A 20,070-nucleotide genomic window follows, 5' to 3' on the forward strand; every position below is an offset into this window, starting at 1 on the left:
CCTTCACGTTTGTCGCTTCTGACTAAACAAAGTCCCAGGCTGCTTTGCGGCACTTCCGGTCGGCTGTGGAGCTGAGAGAGCGCGCGCCAGGAGCGAGGATGGACGTGTCGGCCCCGGACAGTGACTGGCGGAGCGCGGGCTTCAGGCAGAAGCTGGTCAGCCAGATGTAAGTGGGAGACACCCCGGAGCCGGGAGAGGAGGGCCGGCCGGAGACGTGCTGCTAGGGGTAGAGTTGGTGGAAGAGGATAGCGGCAAGGGGTGTTGTTATAGCGAGCTGCGCAGCGCCCCCTGCGGACAGTCTGAGCGCTGGGAGATGTGTTCATGTCTGACAGCGGTCAGTCCTAGTGATGCTGCAGGAGCCCCGCGGCAGACCCCCAGTCACACATAGTAGCCGCGCGGGCTCCCCCCACAGGTAGCGGGGATTAGTGCAGGGGGAATCATCTCGGAGGTTCCCTGGAAGGTACAGTGCTGACCGGTCAGTGACGGACCCCCAATCAGCTGACTTATACATCTCACAGTGTGGGGGAGTCACACCTGTGCTGGGGGCTCAGGGAGCTGGAGAGGGGGGAATCCCCACGGCCGAACTGCTCCGTCTCTGTATGGAACTGAACAGCACGGGGCGGACCCCGGTGACTACATACAATGGGGTCCGTCTGCATTCCGCCCTGTTGGCCAGCTTTGGGACTGAAGAAAAGGTGCTGCATGCAACATTGTATCTTCTGGTATTTTGATCCGGATCCGTGACAAACGCAGATGTGCGACCGGCGATTAGCAGTAGTAAAGGACCCAAATACCGCCAAACCGTGCTGAGTTGTAGTAATTGTATATGGCCAATGTGTTCTCACAGCAGTGTTACCGCAAAACGCACGAGGATCCGCACGGATTACAGCCGGAAGGGTGGATGCCCACAGATGGGTTTGCATCGTGTTTCCATTGACGCTAATAGCTTTCTGTCTGCCAACGCACACAGGCGGATTTGTACCGCAGATTTCGATGAGTGTAAAAAAAATGGTGGCGTGTTCTATTTTACCGGGAGTGCTCCACTGATGGCAAAGGAAGCGAAACCGCGGAAAAATGCGGTCACTCCCTGGCACTCTTTTGTTTCGATTCGTGGTACTCCCGTGGCATAAATCTGTGGGCACGAGCTCTTAGTCACAGACCTGAGCTGTATTTGGAGCTCCTGCCCTTTGCATTGCGGCATGTAACGGCGCCCTAACGCTATTTTTAATTGGATATTGATTAAGGCCCGATGTCCACGGGCGGATTTGAATTGCGGATGATCCACAGTTCAAGCCGCCCATAGGAAAGCATGGGGCGTTCGCATTTGAATTAACACCTGCGGATTTGATTTGATTTGTGAATGCCACGCGCGGAAAAGAAATCACAGCATGCTCTATTTTATCGCAAATACACTGTACTGAGTCGCACATAAAAACGCATCCGCCCGTGCGAAGCCGCCTTTACACCTTCTAGCAAGTAGTACAATTTTAAAGAGGTTTTCTGGCTCTTGAAAAATCGCTGACCTCTCCACAGGATTGTTGATCAGTAAGCGGTCCGCCTCCCAGGAACGGCGGCTGTTAGGCTGGGTTCTCACTGGTCGTATTCCCGTCGGAAATCTCGCGGCTTGGACGCAGCAAAAACCGCGAGATTTCCGCCGGGATCACCGCCGCGGGAAAATCTGCGGCGGCTTTGGAGCAGCCCGGCCGCTTGCTTTTCCGTTGCGGCCGGCGTTCCCATAGAGGAGAGTGCGGCCACGACGGAAAGAAAAGCTAAACAGACATGCTGCATATTCTGAAACTGCAGCTGCGGCCGCCGCAGCCGCGGTTCCAGCCTGACTTACCGCAGCGGATTGGCCGTCCCGTGTGAACGAGATTTCTCAGAAATCTCATCCACATGGCTGGCTAATCCCAAGATTAGCGGCCGCGGGCGGATCTGCCACAGCGAAATCCGCCCTGTGTGAACCCAGCCTTACTGTGTACAGAAGCGGATAGCGCTGTGTACTGGTCAGGTGTGGTATTGCAGGGACAGCTGCCATTTATGTGAAAGAGGAGCTCTGCCTGCAATACCACTCCAGGCCACTGCACGGAGTACGGAGTTATAAGCTTTTAAGGTACATTCACATGTGTGATCTCGCGATGCGAGTGAAAACACAAGGTTATGAAACAATGATTTTCAATGGTTTCATTCCCATTTGCGATGTGGCGTAAAAAAAAAAATCTTTCTGCATTTTTACTTTTTAAAAAAAAAATCTCCCAGGTTTCCGTATGGAGCCTCCTTTTTATCGCATTGCAAAGCACGAACTTGTGATTTTTGGGCAATGTCTTTAAACATTAGAATCTCCTATTGTTTATCGCGTTAGAAAATCGCAAGCGCCAGCTATGTTTTTACTAGAATAAGCCTCGCCGACGCTCAGACGTCTCAAGAGAAAAGTTGCGATTTTTCTCGCGATGATATTGTGATCGCCACTGTGAAGGAGCCCGGACACGGACCTGGTGAGAAGCTTATCGATCTGAGTCCTAGGTGGTGAGCCCCCACCAGTTGGCTGTGGATTGGTCATCCCTTTTTAAGAGCTCCCCTATAACTTTACACTGCAGTTCATTTGTGTGGTCGGCCTCGTTTCTAATCTCCAGCTGACCGGCCAATGGCTACACGGGGTGCGTTTTTGCCGCAATTCCGTAAAAAAAATCCATATGTGTAGATTTCCCATGTATTGTACAGCATTTATTGAAAGTTGTCGAATCCGCAGCGCAGATTGACACGCTGCAGATGTGACATCCACAGAAGTCCGTTTCTGCGTGGATTCAGTGCAGTTTTTTTTTCTCGCTTGTATATGAGATTTGGTAATAAAGCTTCACATTTTCGGCTCGTTTAATACGCTGTGAATCTACAGAATTGTAGCTGGATGATTCGCAGAGCGTCCGCCACAAGGATCATACACTGCAGTCCCAGCAGCAGACTCCACCGCATCGTACACAACCATATCCACCAGCAGGTCTCTGCTGCAAAGCAGTAAAGGGAGACCCCCCTACTGTTTCGGGCCCCTTGGGAGACGGTGCGCAGGGTGCGATCTACTGCTGGAACTGTACTACTTACCTTACCAGCTGACCGCTTATATCTGGAGGTACGCTTTAAAGGCGTTGTATGAGAACAGAAAAACATGGCGCCACACTTGTCCATGGTTTGTATCTGGTATTGCAGCTCAGCTCCACTGGAGGGAACAGGACTGAACTGCAATACCACATGCAATCTGTGGACAGGAGTAGGGCTGTTTCTGGAAGGAAACTGCCATGTTTTTCTAATTCTCTATAACCCCTTTAACCCTTTCCAATCCACTGTCTGACGTCTAAAGACATTCTGATTGAAGGCTGTACAGCTTTCGATGTCGGAAGACGTCCCACAGGGTATTCTTATTGTATATTACTGGTTGCTCTGTTGTCGGGGGGCCTCTCCAGCATGTCCAATATCTCAGTACTGACTCTAGCCAGCAGGTGGCGCCATTGTATAATGGCAGAAAAAGAAAACCCCGTAGGAAACCCTGAATCCAAAATTGGATTGCAAAGGGTTAAATTGACATTCCCATTAAATCTCTGCCGCTCCTGGGATCTCAGGCCGGTCAGTATGTACTGACATCACTTCTGTGGCCGGTGATTGGCCGCAGTACTCGTGTCATTATGGAATGACACCCCAGCAGGGATATAGATATAGACCGCCAGAGATCTATAGGGACGGGCACATATGTCATTGAGGCAATAAGCGGATCAGAAAGGTATCTTTGTTTTTATTCTCCTTTTCCTAAACTGGAAACCCATTTTAAGCATAATGACATTCTCCTTCTCTTACATGCTTTTAATCACCACTTTCAAGATCTGTTTGCCGTCGATGAATGACAACATTCTTGCTTCTATCCGGAGGCTGCAGATGGTTCCGACGTAGTACTTCTGCAGTTGTGTCTGATCCAGGCGATCCTCTGATCTACACGGCTGCACTCCAAGCAGAGACATCTGACGTACAATGTCAGAGATTTGTGTGTTTGATGACTGTAGCTCACAGAGCACTTCCCACCCCGGACACTAAGTATTACAGCCAGATATCATGAACAGTTAGGCTGGGCTCACACAAATGGGGTGGATTCCGCGTTTGAGCCCGGCCGGTGACCTTGCGTACCTGATTGAACTGTACAGATAGTCCCCGACTTGCGAACATTCGAGTTACGAATTTCGCTAGATACGAACTATCTGTCCTGCACAGTATGATGTAATGCTATGGCATTACATCATGCTGTGCAGGGACAGGGCAGGCTTCTATCAAGCCTGATAGAAGCCTGTCCGGTCACATCGCGGTTGCTGGGCAGCCGGGGGCCTTCTGAAAGGCCCTAGGGCTGTCTATGCAGAGCGCCTATCAAGCCGTGCGCTTGATGGGCACTCTGCATAGGCAGCCCTGGGGCCTTTCAGGAGGTCCCCGGCTGCCTAGCAACCACACAGCGTCCCGCGAGCTCATCGTGGGACGCTGTACGGGCCCCCTGAACGTCGGGTGCAGGCTGTTTCTTACAGCGGGGGCACCCGGCGGCAGCAGTTCTGACGAGCCGCGCCGCTCGTCAGAACTGTTAACACTTTAAATACCGCTGTCGGAGCGGTATATAAAGTGTTAACAGTTCTGACAAGCAGCGTGGCTCGTCGGAACTGCTGCCGCCGGGTGCCCGCTGTAAGAACAGCCGGCACCCGACGTTGTATGGAGCGGGATCCACCCGCGATCCCCTCCATACTACCATTTGTCCGACTTGCGAACAAAACGGACTTGCGAACGGGCTCCCGGAACGGAACCTGTTCAAGTCGGGGAGCATCTGTATTGTGAATGACCCCGGCGGCTCACAGGCAGTCATGCGCAGTACAGGTTTATTGTTTTATTGTTTTTCTGTGTTTGTATTTCCTGCGCCGCCGCAGCCCATACGCAATGTTAGGGCTGGGTTTGCACGGGGTGGATTTGCCACAGAAATTCCGTGCGGAATTTCGCTGCGGCAAAAACCGCATGCGGCCGCTAATCCATAGATTAGCCAGCCATGTGGACGACCGCAGCATGTCCATTTTTTTTTTCCCCCGCTGCGGCCGCGCTCTCCTCTATAGGAGCGCCGCCCGCAGCGGAAGAGCGAGCGGCCGGGCCGCTTTAAAGCCGCTGCGGGTTTTGAAGCAGCGGTTCTCCCGGCGGAAATCTCGTGCTTTTTCGCTGCGGCCAAAGCGCCAGATTTCCACCGAGAATCGGCTCTGTGAGAACCCAGCCTAATTGTAATGGGCTGCAGATCAGATGCTTCCATTGATTTCAATGGAGGCTGTCCGCGGCAAATCGGCTCTGTGAGAACCCAGCCTAATTGTAATGGGCTGCAGATCAGATGCTTCCATTGATTTCAATGGAGGCTGTCCGCGGCAAAATAGAGCAAGCTGCGATTTGTCTTCCGCTTGCGAAATACGCCATTCATATCCATGAGTGTGAGGGAAAAAGCAAAACTACATGCCTTTCAATGCCTACATTTTGTCACGGGATGTCCGTGTGGACGGCAATCGTGGATTCCGCCATTAAAGTTAGTCCTTGTGAGACCTTCCCTTACCAATGGCTGTGGACACTGGCGGCCGGCTTCTGATGCCAAAGTATATTGGATGGAAAGACACTAACCACAAGATAATAAGCCTCTTCCATCTTAAAGTGAGTTGAGTTTTTTTTTTTTTTTATTTGAAGGGGAAAGAGGGATCCGTCTCCTCAGTCATCTTCATCTTTGCGTCTGCCTACCTTGATCCCGGTGGGCTAGGGACTTCTTTATGTATTAGTTTTGTTGCCTTAACATCTTTCCCTACTACCCCATCATCCAGGAGAGGATAGAAATCCTGCAGTAAATAGAACAGGATTTCTGCTCGCATTATTCTAGTGCAAACCAAATCTAAAGCTCGGACTCCCTTTTTTTTTTTTAATGGTTTCTGAGCGCGGGCTCCAAGATGCGCCCTGCGGAGTCGGCACCGCTCAGGAAGAGGCAGTATCTTGATGGTTCCTTTTATGTTCTATTAGACAGCAGTAATCTCTGAGCTCTCTAGGCCAGAATGAGCTGCACTGGAACGCTGCGGACCTGCTGGCTGGAGGGAAGCGCCTCAAAATTAGTCAAATTCTGCCCGGTGCTTTTATTTTTGTCTGAGCTTTAAGTACAAGAAATGTTTTCTCTCCCAGTTAAGAGATTCCTTCTGTCTTGGTAAATGGTGTCTTCTTGCATTTCAGTGATGAAGCTATGCGCAAAGCTGGAGTTGCTCACAACAAGTCTAGCAAGGATATGGAGAGTCACGTGTTTCTGAAAGCTAAAACCCGGGTAAGTGGCTCCTAACTCTCATGCACTTATGGTGATATTGTAGAGCAAAACTCTGAGTTACAATTTTGCAGCACGCGGGACGCCCCCTCCGACCGTTCTATTCTGCGCTTCCACTTGCCATTGGGTGCCTTGGCCTTTATTGAGGGCTTATTCACACTTGTGTTCGAAAAACGTAACAAACTGAGATGTGTAATACTAATGTTTCTTTTATGATTTTTCATACTGTGTCCCGCTATAAATAAGCACTTACCAGCTAATCAGACACAAACGTGTTTGTTTTTAAATTCAGCCCATTGACTTATATGGGGTAAAATCTTTACTAAAATCACTTGGAACTTGCTGCTCCTTAAAAAAACGCAAGTTAAAAAGTGGAAATGCGTATTAGACAATTAAAAAATATAAATGTTTTTCAATGGCAGAAAAATCCGTAATATGCAAGTGTGAATGAGCCTCGGGTGTGTAAAGAACCATGCACGGTACTTGGAAGTTTAGATGTTGCCGTCAAATTTCGTTGTTTTTGCAGGGATTTGCATAAAATCACAAATTGATTACATCTGAATGTCTCCTAATAGCACTTTTACACGGCACGATTCTTGTTTTCATGTTTACACAACGATTTTCACGCACTTTTGTTCGTTTGAGTGGTAATCATTTACATATAAATGGGCCTTATGGCTGCTTTCACTGAAAACATAGTAGTTTCAGGACTTTTCGGCATGAAAACTCCAACTATGTGCAGTATAATAAAGCCCATTCACAGTGGGAATATTGTGTCACGGATTTGGGTCATATTGTGGTATTTCAGATCCAAGGTAGGATTTATTGTGGAAATGTCCCCACTGATTTCAGTCCTTGCGATGTGATGGGTGACATCTGCAGCCATATTTGTAACCAAATCAAGCAGGGCTTTAACTATGGATTTTGGTGTGGGAATGTTCTCTTTTGTGTGAAAGTAGCCTGAAGGGTTTGTCTTAAGTTTTTTAATAGCTGTCATTCAGCTGTTGCCAACAGAAGAAACTGTCACTTTTTCTCTCCCCCTCCCCCCCCTCTTGCACCACCTGGTATTATACAGTCAGAGGAATAGTCCCCCATGTGACGGCTCCGCCATAGTGAGGAGGGTCATTATCGACACTATCCTAAGGCTCCTTCACACTGGTGATTGCGATATCGCCGCATGAAATTCACAACTTTTTTCAGCAACTTGAGTGTCAGCATTCTTTTTTTTTTTTGCAGAAACATCGCTGCCGCTATCAATTTTTCTTATGTGTTTTTTTTTTTTTATTTGGCCGCAGTTTTTTAGCGCAAAAGTCAATAGGCCTTTTTAATGTTAAAATCGCACCACACAAAAAATGCAAGTTCCTGCTTTGCGATGCGATTAAAAATGAGGCTCCATAAGGAAACGTGGGAAATTAAAAAAAAAACGCAAAAAGATAGGCCATAGCACGATTTTTTTTTTTCCTCTTGCAACATCACATGAGTGAAAACGTCATCGCAATTGTAAAGGAAATCATTGGTTTCATATTTCTGCATTTTCACTCACTAGAATCGCTAAAAAAAGGGGGATTTTTCTTGCTAGTGTAAAGGCACCCTGAGGCTTAGTCTTCCAGAATTCCTGTCTAAATGAGTAAGGATGTTGTCACACAGCTGTAAGGTCATTTATGCGCTTGTTTGTGCATGTTTTACTGTATAAAAATAAATGTTATCCTGCTTGCATTAATTGAAATGGGCAATTAATTTCGATATAGGCTATCAAAGGGAATTCTCTTATTTTCCCTGCAGGGTTCCCCAAGTGCAGTTAGTCCTGCCTAGCACCACCATTGAAAATCAGGAGAGAAGTCAGAATTCGCTGCAAGAATTTGTAGTTGACATGCAGATGAAATTATTTGTCTCGTGTCTCTGTAGTTTGTGCACTCTGCGCAGCCTGATAATAGGGTTGTTTAAACCACCATTCTTGGAGCATCGGTAGAATACCGTTTTAGATACTCTGGCTTTGCGGACCATCCAGATAAATTTGTTAATGAGTCTCTGGATCAACTCAAATGCTTTATTAGAAATTTTACTGGTAAGGCTTGAAATGGATAAGTTTGTTTTGGCAAAATTGCAGTTAGGTGACCTAATAATGAAATGTGGTATTTTGACCAGTCCTCCAAAAGTTTCCTGATCTCAGCAAGTTTTTTGGGATGATTGCACAGATATTAAAGGGGTTGTCCCGCGCCGAAACGGGTTTTTTTTTTTTTTTCAAACCCCCCCCCCCCCCCCCCGTTCGGCGCGAGACAACCCCGATGCAGGGACTGAAAAAAAGAACAGGACAGCGCTTACCTGAATCCCGGCGCTCCGGTGACTTCTATACTTACCGGTGAAGATGGCCGCCGGGATCCTCTACCTCCGTGGACCGCAGCTCTTCTGTGCGGTCCATTGCCGATTCCAGCCTCCTGATTGGCTGGAATCGGCACGTGACGGGGCGGAGCTACACGGAGCCCCATAGAGAACAGGAGAAGACCCGGACTGCGCAAGCGCGGCTAATTTGGCCATCGGAGGGCGAAAATTAGTCGGCACCATGGAGACGAGGACGCCAGCAACGGAGCAGGTAAGTATAAAACTTTTTATAACTTCTGTATGGCTCATAATTAATGCACAATGTACATTACAAAGTGCATTAATATGGCCATACAGAAGTGTATAGACCCACTTGCTGCCTCGGGACAACCCCTTTAAGATCAGATGCTATCCTAGCCCTCCGATAGGGTAGATTGGTGGGTTCTCATTTGAAATCAAAGTTTGAAGTAATACACTTTCTAACATTAGATAGTAACATAGTGTGTTAGGCTGAATGAAGACAATGTCCAACTAGTTCAGCCTGTTTCCACCTCCCCCTTGTTGATACAGAGGAAGGCAAAAAAAAACAACAATGTGGCAGATGCCAATTTAGCCCATATGAGGGAAAAAAATTCCTCCCGACTCCATAATGGCAGTTGGAATAATCCCGGAATCAACGTGTTGAGTCAGTTCCTACCTGAGTCCAAGACCTGGATTACCAACCTCACTGGTTATTTGATGTCTATATCCTGTAATATCCTTCCGCTCTAGAAAGGGATCTAGTTCCCCTCTTAAACTCTATGGATTTTGCCATCACCACATCCTCAGGCAGAGAGTTCCACAGTCTCCGTGCTCTTACCGTAAAGAACCCCCGTCTGTTGGTGATGAAACCTGCTTTCTTCTAGATGTAGCGGATGCCCTCATGTTACCGTCGCAGTCCTGGGTATAAGTTCATAGGAGAGATCACTGTATTGTCCCCTGATATATTTATGCATAGTTATTTGGTCGCTCCTTAATTTTTTATTTTTTTTTCCCTAGGGCAAATAATCCCAATTTTGATAGCCTCTCTGGGTATTCCAGTCCTCCCATTCCATTTATGCAATACCTTTCCTGAGCATCTGTGTCCAAAACTGTACACAGTATTCCATGTTAGGCCTGACAAGTCCCTTATATAGTGGGAGGATAATGTTCTCATCCCTCACCTCTATACCTTTTATTTGCCTTTGCAGTAGCTGACTGGCATTGGTTGCTCCAGTTTAGTCTACAGTCCACTAGTATCCCCAGGTCTTTTTCCATATCACTTTTCCCTAGCAGTACCCCATTCAGTGTATATTGGTGACATCCGTTTCTCCTGCCCATGGGCATAACCTTACATTTATCCACATTGAACTTCATTTGCCATTTTCCCATTTACCTATTTCCATAGCTACAGATTTAGAGGGATTAACCTCTAGCCCAGATAAGAGGCCAAAGTCCAAGAGAATCTACAGAATGTGTGGCAAGGAGGAGAGCGGGTTGTAAACAAAGCAAATCATCAGCGTAAATGCTGAATCTAAACTCGTGAATATCTATCTTCTATATGAAGATTCTTGTTGATGCGCAGCTGTTGTGTAAGAGGCTCTGTGGAGAGGTGAAGGGCATCCTTGACGGGTGCTGCTCTTGATGTCGAAGAGAGGAGAATATTGTCCTAGAAGCGTTAATCTTGGCTTGGGGGGGGAGTGATATATAAACCTAACATTGCTGAAAGGTCTGCACCCTCAGTCCATCTGTTGTAAAACAAACCTCAGGATTGCAAATGCGCTGAATTGAAAGTCTTCTGGATGTCTAAATTGTCATTTCTATTTGATTATAGGAGGAGTATCTGTCTTTGGTGGCCAGACTGATTATTCACTTTCGAGATATCCGTAAGTCATGCGTCAAATTGTGATCAATCCTGTGTTTTCATTAAAGGAGATGTCCCGAGGCAGCAAGTGGGTCTATACACTTCTGTATGGCCATAATAATGCACTTTGTAATGTACATTGTGCATTAATTATGAGCCATACAGAAGTTATAAGAAGTTTTATACTTACCTGCTCCGTTGCTAGCGTCCTCGTCTCCATGGAGCCGACTAATTTTTGGCCTCCGATGGCCAAATTAGCCGCGCTTGCGCAGTCCGGGTCTTCAGCTTTCTTCTATGGAGCCGCTCGTGCCAGAGAGCGGCTCCGTGTAGCTCCGCCCCGTCACGTGCCGATTCCAGCCAATCAGGAGGCTGGAATCGGCAGTGGACCGCACAGAAGAGCTGCGGTCCACGAAGGTAGAAGATCCCGGCGGCCATCTTCAGCGGTAAGTATTGAAGTCACCGGACCGCCGGGATTCAGGTAAGCGCTGTGCGGGTGGTTTTTTTAACCCCTGCATCGGGGTTGTCTCGCGCCGAACGGGGGGGGGGGTTAAAAAAAAAAAAACCCGTTTCGGCGCGGGACATCTCCTTTAAGGTCAATTCACATGTGGCAGATTTGTTGCAGAATTGTAGGCAACAGTTACATTCCTCTGAATCGGGCTTGCAGAAATCCATGTGCTTGACTCAAAGACAACTACTTTCAGGTGAAGGAGAATTCCAATTGCATACATTTCTGCAACCAGCCTTCTGCGATTATAATCTGTAATTCCCCCAGCAATTCCACCACTTTATAATTTCAATTTAGATAAACAGTGAACACAAACGCGAAGAAAAAACAAAAAATGCTGTCTCTTTTAAGGAGAAATGTCTCACATAAACCCAAAAAGAGAATGCATGAATAGACTTCCTGCAATTCCACTTCGTGAATAGCAGCAGGAGTACAACCGCCTATCACAACTCTGCTCCGACAGTGAAAAGATGACATTATTTCTTTGCTCCTATATAGCTTGCTAAGATAAATGAAGCGGAAGCTCCATTTTCAGATTTAAATCAATTACCCCCCACTCCAGAATTCCCCCCCCCCCCCCAATAGTATTGAAGATTCTCCCTCAGCGAGACTCTGCATCCAAATTATCATCATTGAAGCTGCTAGTACCCCCTAAGATAACACCAGAAATGGATAGCTATAACGATAGAAGTGATTCATCTAGTGTTCTGTCCCAGTCTTTATTTAAGGTTGTAATGCCTTTTTTTGCCGCATACTCACAACTCGACCCAAAACCTTTCAAGTGGTTGATGCCGATTTAGTTACAGTTGTGAGTCTCTGCTCCTGTGGCGCCGTGGAAGGACCTGGTGTGTCTTCCTGCCAGTCTCCTCCATCAGTTGTCATGCGTCCAGGTTCCTTCCCCCATCGTTCTGGTGAGGTCCGAGGTGTTCTCAATCAGAGTTCTTTCTTTGCCTCCTCCGGATCATGGAATGTGAGACTAGTGCCATCTGTGTGATATAGAATTGCTGGATACAAAAGCGCAAATGTGATCTGTTTTTTATATGGCGTGAAGCATATCGGAGAGAATGCCTTTCTTTTACGCTGAACCTCTGTGGAAACGTCTGCAAAAATTAAAATTTTCTGTCCCTCAATTTCTACTATGTTCTGCCCGCTTTTGAAGCTCCCTGTACCGCATCGCCCGTGGACAGCCGGCCTAACGAGTCGCTGATCGTTCTCTTTCAGCAAGCTGAAAGAGAACGACCAGTCTTATCAGGACCGCCCGCTGAGTTCTCAGCGGGATACAGCTGATACTATTCTTTCAGTTGGTATCGCACTCCGTAAACACAGCCGGAATATGAAGACAGCGGTCCAGACGTGTTCTGCATATCCCACACGGAGCAGCCCCGCAGTGATTTTCGGGATAGGGCATTAAATATAAGCCTATCCTGAAAATCATCCCTATCAAGTGTAAAAAATATTTTTTAAAAAAAACATATCTTCGCCGCTGCCGGGGCTCAGCCGCGTCTTCTCCCTGCACTGCTCTGAAGTTCTTTCAGCAGGTCTTGAATTCCATAAATGGCAGAGCGCTGCCTGTGATTGGCTGGCTGAGCGCTCAGGCAATCAGATACAGCTCTTTCAGCAGGCAGGGATTTTGAATCCCCGCCTGGTAGAATTTCAGAGGTGTGTGTGTGTGTGTGTGTGTGTGTGTGTGTGTGTGTGTGTGTGTTAATTTTTACACTTAATAAGGATTATTTTCAGGGAAGGGCTTATATTTAAAGCCCTCCTCTGAAAATCACTGCGGGGTTGCCTGTATTCTGCATACCAGCTGAGCACTCCGAGAAGACAATAGCTGTATGCAGAAGATAGCGGTCCCGCTTGTCTTCTGCATACAGTGTGAGCCTTCATTTACACACTTATGCAAAGTGAACGCTCAAAATTGTCACTCATCTGCCGTTTGAGTGAATTTTGAGCGATAATCATTGTCTAAATTAGGTATTAGGTGAAGTCCATGCACCATTTCATCATACTTGGTGTATGGACAGAACAGTTTGGGAGGACTGGTAAGCACAGCCCGGCTGTGTGTGCTCGCTCCCACCCTGGAGGCTTGCTGCGATTGAACTATATGGTTAGCAGCATTGGTCAGCGCCCCAGATCCTGTGCCTCCACAGCTCTTCAGTGGGATTCTGGCACAGGACCTGACCAGTGTTGTGTGAACTACGAGGCATGGTGCGGTGGGAGATCTGGGACTTCCAGTAATGTATATTTATTCATGATGATCATGATCCTAACTGCACTATGTGATCGCATTATGGTTTTGATACACGGACTATATGAATTATTTTTATATGGTCACTGTTGTATTGTTATACCTTTGCGATCTATATTTGCTACACTGGCTAATAGTAGAATGAACACAATCACTTTATGATATACAGCGTAGTTCATTATCACACTGCTTAATTTGGATTGCAGTGGTGACACAAACAGCAGTTTTCCCTTTGGAAGTGCTGCCTCCACTCTCCAATAGCTGTGCCAGCAGACAGAATGCTACCACACTCCATAAGATATCTTATGTATTTCTGGTTTGTCCTTTCCTTACAGATAACAAGAAAGCTCAGGCATCGGTCAGTGGTAAGAGATTCTTCTCTTCTAGATGTATTACAGATGTCTAATTTATTGGTTAAGACTGCCTTTTAGGTAACCTTTTATAGATGTTTTATAATATTTTCCAATAGATCCAATGAATGCCCTGCAGACATTAACGGGCACAGCACCTGTAGGCGTACAGGGGATGCCCATGGGGGTCCGTCCTCCTGGTGCTCAAATGGGAGGCATCAGTGGAATGCCACAAATGGCCCAACAGATGAGTCTTCCTGGTCAGCCGCAGCCTGGAGCATCTGGAATGGCACCACATGGTATATCTGGAGTATCAACAGGAAACCAGCCAAGTAAGTTCTCAAGCCTTCATGTTCTTTAGGAGTTTGTAAATGAAGAATCAATAGATGGCACTGGAGTGTGAAGAGTTGGTATGTTTAACCTCTTGTACATGCTCCTTTTTAGAATGCATGCACGCACTCACTATGGGCATAAAACCGTACTTGCATGTGTATATATGTAGATGGGCACACACAAATATGGCTTCCCTAAAGAGGCACTAGGGGCGGAAAAAAAAGAAATATATTAAAGTACAGGGCAAGATCCGATGAAGGAAAGTGAGACAAAGGTGGCATGGCATTTTTTTTTTTTGTCAAAACTTACTTAACCCTCAGCACTATGTGGGCAAATGCGTTGCCATTCTGGAAGAACCAGTCACCTGTTTGCCCACACAGTGCTGTTAACAAATTTGTGATGAAAAATGACATCTTTGCCTCACCCTCCGTACTCATTCGATCTTGAGCAGTGGAAAAGGAAACAAAATTTCACTGCTGTATGTTGTTCACATAAATTGGCCATCACAAAACGGGCAAAAAAACAGAACAACTTGTTGAAGAAAGACACTGGAGCAGAACGCAGCATTCCTCAACGTGTGCTGCCATAACACCTCAGAAGGGTTCCACGGGCATTCATCTAGCAATAAAAGATTGTACGCGTCTGTATAATATTTTATATATAGGTATAGATGGCGATACCGATCACTGACCTGATCCAGTGGGTGATGGTGGACTTCGAGGCGGCCAAACCTCACCAAGGGCCATCAGAGATGACTATCAACGAATCCAAATGGCAGAAGAGTGTCGTGCCAGAGCGATGCACAGTGCGCGGATAATGCCAAGCTTGTTCAGACTGTTTCCCTAGGATGTGAAGGCTTTGGACAGACGAAGGGCAGAGCGATGTCCTCGTTGAGGTGAAAGGATGTAACCACCTTGGGAAGGATGGAACAGGGCAGAGAACCGCCTTGTTCTGATGAAGCACCAGATAGGAAGATCTGTATGGTAACGTAATGAGTTCAGCGATGTGGCTAATCCAAGTAATTGCTACCAGGAAGGCCCTCTTCCAAGGTAGTAGACTGAGGGAAAAGTCACACATTTGCTCGAAGGGGTGTCATTGTAATGCATCTAAAACCAAATTGAGGTCCGAAGGTGGTGTTGGGAAATGGTATGGAGGGCCAGCGTAGACCACACCTTGAAGGATTGTACACACCATGGATTTGGAAGACAGTAGGTGTTAAAAAAGGACCAACAACGCAGAGACTTGATCCTTTTGAGAGCTGAGGCTCAAGACCTAATCCACGCCTGACTGGAGGAAGGAAAGGATTCTGGGAACAGAAAAATGCATGGGTCGGAGATGATGTTGCTTCCATCATCTGAAGGACTTTCACACCCTATGGCAGATGCGAGAGAAAGATTTCCTGGTCCTTAGCTCATATCTGACAACGGGGTCCGTCATACATTGCGTATGCAAACTCTGGTAAAGAGATCATGCCTAAGTGGCAGGAGCCAGGGTGTGTCAACCACTAGGGACGTGAGATCAGTGACTTCGTGATGTGTTTGGCGCTGTGATCCTTGGGATGCCTTCCATCTTGGATTTCCTGAGGAGCTGTGGGATTGGAGGCATCTGTGGAAAGGCATATAGGAAGGAGAACTGGTTTTATGGAATCGCTAAGGCATCCACCGCAAATTGGGGATCGTGAGTCCGTAAGACAAAGGGGAAGCAGACTGTCTGGATACCAACAAAGCTTCTTCTGGGACGTCCCATTTGACGTATATGGCCGCAAACACGTCCTTATGTATTGCCTACTCTCTGGGATCTACTTTTTGCATGCAGAGGAAGTCCACCATTCAACTTCCATGCCCAGAATGTGGATGGCTGAGAGGCTGGGACGTGTGCTTCTGCCCAGTGGAGAATGTTGGTGGCCTTCCTCATCACCATCACACTTCTTGTGCCTCCCTGGTGATTTATGTACACGACAGCTGTCATGTTATCCATAGATAAAGGGTCAGAATCTGAGACCAGTGGGTTGGGCTTTGCGCTCCAGCACATTGATGTGGAGGGACAATTTCGAGTTTGTCCACTGTCCCTGCACTCTCAAGCTGCCGATGATCCCCCTTACCCTCACAGCCCAAGAAACTAGTGTCTGTGGTTGTCCCTTTCTAAGAAAGGGGCAGAAAAGACCTTCTCTGAGAGGTTTGATGTCGTCTACCAAAGGACGAAATGATGAACTGATTGAGCTTTGATTCTCCCTCAATCTGTGGATTTGCGTGACTTGTTCCAGCTGGATAGGACGGCTCCTGGATGTGAGCAAGTGTGGAATTGTGCATTGGACCCTTTAGTCAGTTTCTGCCTGGATGTCTTGCCCAGCATTTCCACAATGGATCTGGCTTTCGTAGGTTCCAAAACTGCCAACAATAGGGAGCATGCCCATTCACGTACAGAGCCCTGTAGGGGCATGGCGGTGAAGGGTGCTAGAATGGGTTCACTGGCTGGTCTAGGAAGCAGGCAGTTTGCTGACTGCATGAGAATTTGAGGCAACAATGGCAGCATGCGAAGTTTGGCACAATGGCTGTGCTCTGTTTACTGGGTTTCCACCTAGAATCTGACATTGTAACTGTATGTGCAGAGGGAAATATACCTAGGTGCAATGTGGTAGCAAAGTCGGTGAACTCTAGGATCTGGAAGATCGACCTCCTATGGACACAAAGCTAAAATAAATTTAGCTGAGTGACTGCAGGAGGGGTGTAGATGGTAGGAGACAACTCTTTACTTAGTGTCCGCCCCCTAATAACAGGAGCTATACCCGAGGTCTTCGCTATGGCCCCGAATGGTGCAGAGAAACCAAGTTTTGCATATACAAATGGAAATGGCTAACCGTAACCAGAACTCTAGGTTTCTTAGCAGTTTTCCATTCCTCTTATATATTCTATTTTTTTGGTACATTCTGCTAAGATTGGTGCAATAAATGTCATACTTCAGTCATCTGACAGCTTCATAAATGTGTTTTCCAGGAACGGTTTACATTTTAATTCCATTTTATAATGCAAGACCGCATTTGTATGTAGAACTGCTGAAGTAGTTGTAACCCAAGATTTACCCAGAATAGTCGTATGACAATGGTTGTCATGCAGTATCCAATAAGTGACTGTTAGTCCTAAAACTATGACGATGTAGAACAATTCAGCTTTTACTTTATAACTTTACTGGAACATTCGTGATAGGGTTGATCACAGCACACACAGTACCTTAAGCTTAAAGGGAGGACAATCCTGGAAAGATGGTGCCCGCTCCTAACCGAACCTGGACCAGTATAGTATGCAAACAGATGATAGATTTTTTGGGGGGGAAAGTTGAAACAAATCTCGATTGAGGAGGGAGCCATTTTGGCGTCTTTTGATGTCTCGTCTCTATACACCATCATTAAACATGATAATGGCGTGCCAGCGGTTGGACATTATTTGTCCAGCTCTAGTTTGTCAAATGGTTGTGTGACGTTTGTTTTGTCCCTGCTCACATTGGTACTATCGAACAATTTCTTTCTGTATGGCGATCGGTATTACCGACAATTACAAGGAACGGCAATGGGGTCCAATATGGCCCCATCATATCCCAATATCTTTATGCGCCATTTTGAGGAAACTCTTCTCTGTACCTCCCCATTCTGGACCTTAGTCCAGGTATGGTGGAGGTACATTGGTGACGTTTTTTGTCATCTGGAGAGGTTCTCGTGATGAGTTGGAGACATTTCACAGTGAACTTAATGGCTTTTTACCGTAGCTTAAGTTTACTTTGGTCGCTTCAGAAATCTCCATTCAATTTCCTAATGTCATGGTCATTAAGCGTGGTGTGAGGCTTACCACTGATTTGTTTTCAAAACCGACAGATCGTAATAATCTGTTACACTTTACGAGTTGTCATCCACCCGCTATGTTGCGTTCTTTGCCTTGGAGCCAGATGCTCAGGGTACGGCGGGTGGTTGACGACGAGTTCTTGGACAACCGTCTGGAATTAATGTGTAAGAAATTTCTTGATAGGGGGTACCCGCGGGAATTGGTTGTCCAGCATAAAAATAGGGTTAAACAAACCGAGCGGGCTTCTATCCTTAATCCGTCTGTTAATACACAATCGACGACGCGCATACCGTTTGTATCAACGTACGGGCCCCATAGTAACTCAATTACACGGATCCTCAATAACCACTGGAACGTATTGTCTGGATGTCATCCAGAGATTGCCGAATTTTTGGCCCCACCAATGATGGCCTATAGACGGGGCCGCAATTTAAAAGACCGTTTGGTATGGACCTCTGGTCTGTCACTGATTACGACCGTTGAACGCACGCTGGCCCCCCTAAAAAATGGCAACTTCCCGTGCCTGGGGTGTGCAGCCTGCAACAACATGATCAAGGGCGATGGGTTTACGCACCCCCGTGAAGGAAAACCTTACCCTATTAAGGGATGGTTCAGCTGCTGGTCATCGTTTGTCATCTATGTGATTGATTGTCCTTGCGGCCTTCTGTATGTGGGTGAGACCACAACGGAGGTCCGCAAGAGAATAGCAAATCATAAAAGTAACATTAGAACCAGGAAACTTGACTTGCCTTTTCCAAAACATTTCGATGAACGTGGACATTCAGTTAGCCAATTGCGTTTTAGAATTATTGATGCAGTGAGGATAAACCTACGAGGGGGTGACGGGGAACGGCGTTTGAAGCTGTTGGAGGCCCAGTGGATTTTTGATCTTGATGCACTGGCCCCCAATGGCTTAAATTTGGATTATAACCCACTACTGTATATTACTTGAACAACTTTTGAATCAGCATGTAGGGTTTGATTGACGTGGTGTTACGTGTTCATGCATACTTGCTTTTGTGATTTCGTTTTTAGATTATTCACCGTTGGATGAATAGTGGAGGTGGACACGGGATTTGGTGCATATACAGGATTTTGCCAACAGGGACCTTCATGTATTATGTCCTGAGTTGTGAACAATACATTTTTTTTTTTGCATATTATGCATTTGTTTGCGACATGCATTCTTTGGGGTGACATGTAGGGACTCATTGGGTTGTGTATGCCATGTTTATTATATAAGTTGTATATGGGGCAATAGCATGCGATTGACATTTCATAGATTGGCTACACTATGCTCATTAATCAGACATATACAAAGTAGTTGGCTCCATTGAGGGGTTTCATCTGTAGGGCTACTGATGGTCTCCACAATTTGCATAGACGTATCACTAGTACCATGTTTCCCTGAAAATAAGACAGTGTCTTATATTAATTTTTGTTCAAAAAGGTTTAACTTTTTTACATGTATAGCTGCCTGGACACTATTTAAATTTGCCTTTTTTAATTAACTGTTAGCAGGGGTTAATTTTGGAGTAGGGCTTATATTTCAAGCATCTTCAAAAAGCCTTAAAAATCATTTTGCATCCTCAAAAATTCTGGAAAATCATGCTATGTCTTATTTTCAGGGAAACAGGGTAGGCAATTCAGTATGATAGATATATACATCTCTTTATGCAGGCGTACATTGCCTACACTATCTGGTGGTCATTAATGATGGCTTTGTGGAGTTGTAATCGGTATTTATGTACACCGATGGAGGAGCGAATAGAGCAAGCGTTTTTCTTGGCGCTTGCGCATTACATATGGCTTAGATCGGGTCTCGCATGACGTGTCCCTGTTATCGGCCGAATTATCACGAGATTCTCGGTAGCCTGCGCATGCGCAGTTAATGCGACGGTATGGCGGGCGGCGCTACGATTAGTCTGCTGGCGCGGACGTTACACGTCAGCGCATCCTCTTTGCGACCCGCCTGTTCTTTGTCATCGGACGAATTATCGCGCGATGTTGGGTAGCCTGCGCATGCGCAGTGAATGCGACGGTATGGCGGGCGCCGCCGCGATTGGTCCGCTGGCGCGGACATTACACGTCAGAGCGTCCATTTTGGGACCCATTAGATGTATACACCGGCAATCGCTGCACATGCATGCCACGGCTGAATGCCTTATTACCTGTATGTGTACACCTGTGTCTACTTGCTGCTTTCTCCAATGAAGGTAATTGTTTCTCCTTTTGGAGTTACCATGTTTGTGATATGTAATGT

General features: G+C 46.6%; 1 protein-coding gene across 4 annotated transcripts in view; it reads left to right on the forward strand.

Annotated features, from left to right (window-relative positions):
- Positions 1-12: 12 nt before the first annotated feature.
- The window catches only part of MED15 (mediator complex subunit 15), a 39,152-nt gene continuing 19,094 nt past the window's right edge, over positions 13-20,070 (forward strand). For all 4 annotated transcript variants that reach the window (XM_066603560.1, XM_066603563.1, XM_066603561.1 and 1 more), the window contains exons 1-5: positions 13-166; positions 6,256-6,343; positions 10,512-10,563; positions 13,627-13,656; positions 13,761-13,973. In XM_066603560.1, coding sequence (XP_066459657.1) covers positions 99-166; positions 6,256-6,343; positions 10,512-10,563; positions 13,627-13,656; positions 13,761-13,973 — 451 coding nt within the window. In that variant the 5' untranslated portion in view covers positions 13-98. The remainder of the gene's footprint in view (positions 167-6,255; positions 6,344-10,511; positions 10,564-13,626; positions 13,657-13,760; positions 13,974-20,070) is intronic.

Source organism: Eleutherodactylus coqui, chromosome 5, assembly GCF_035609145.1.
Source record: "Eleutherodactylus coqui strain aEleCoq1 chromosome 5, aEleCoq1.hap1, whole genome shotgun sequence".
Taxonomy (NCBI): domain Eukaryota; kingdom Metazoa; phylum Chordata; class Amphibia; order Anura; family Eleutherodactylidae; genus Eleutherodactylus; species Eleutherodactylus coqui.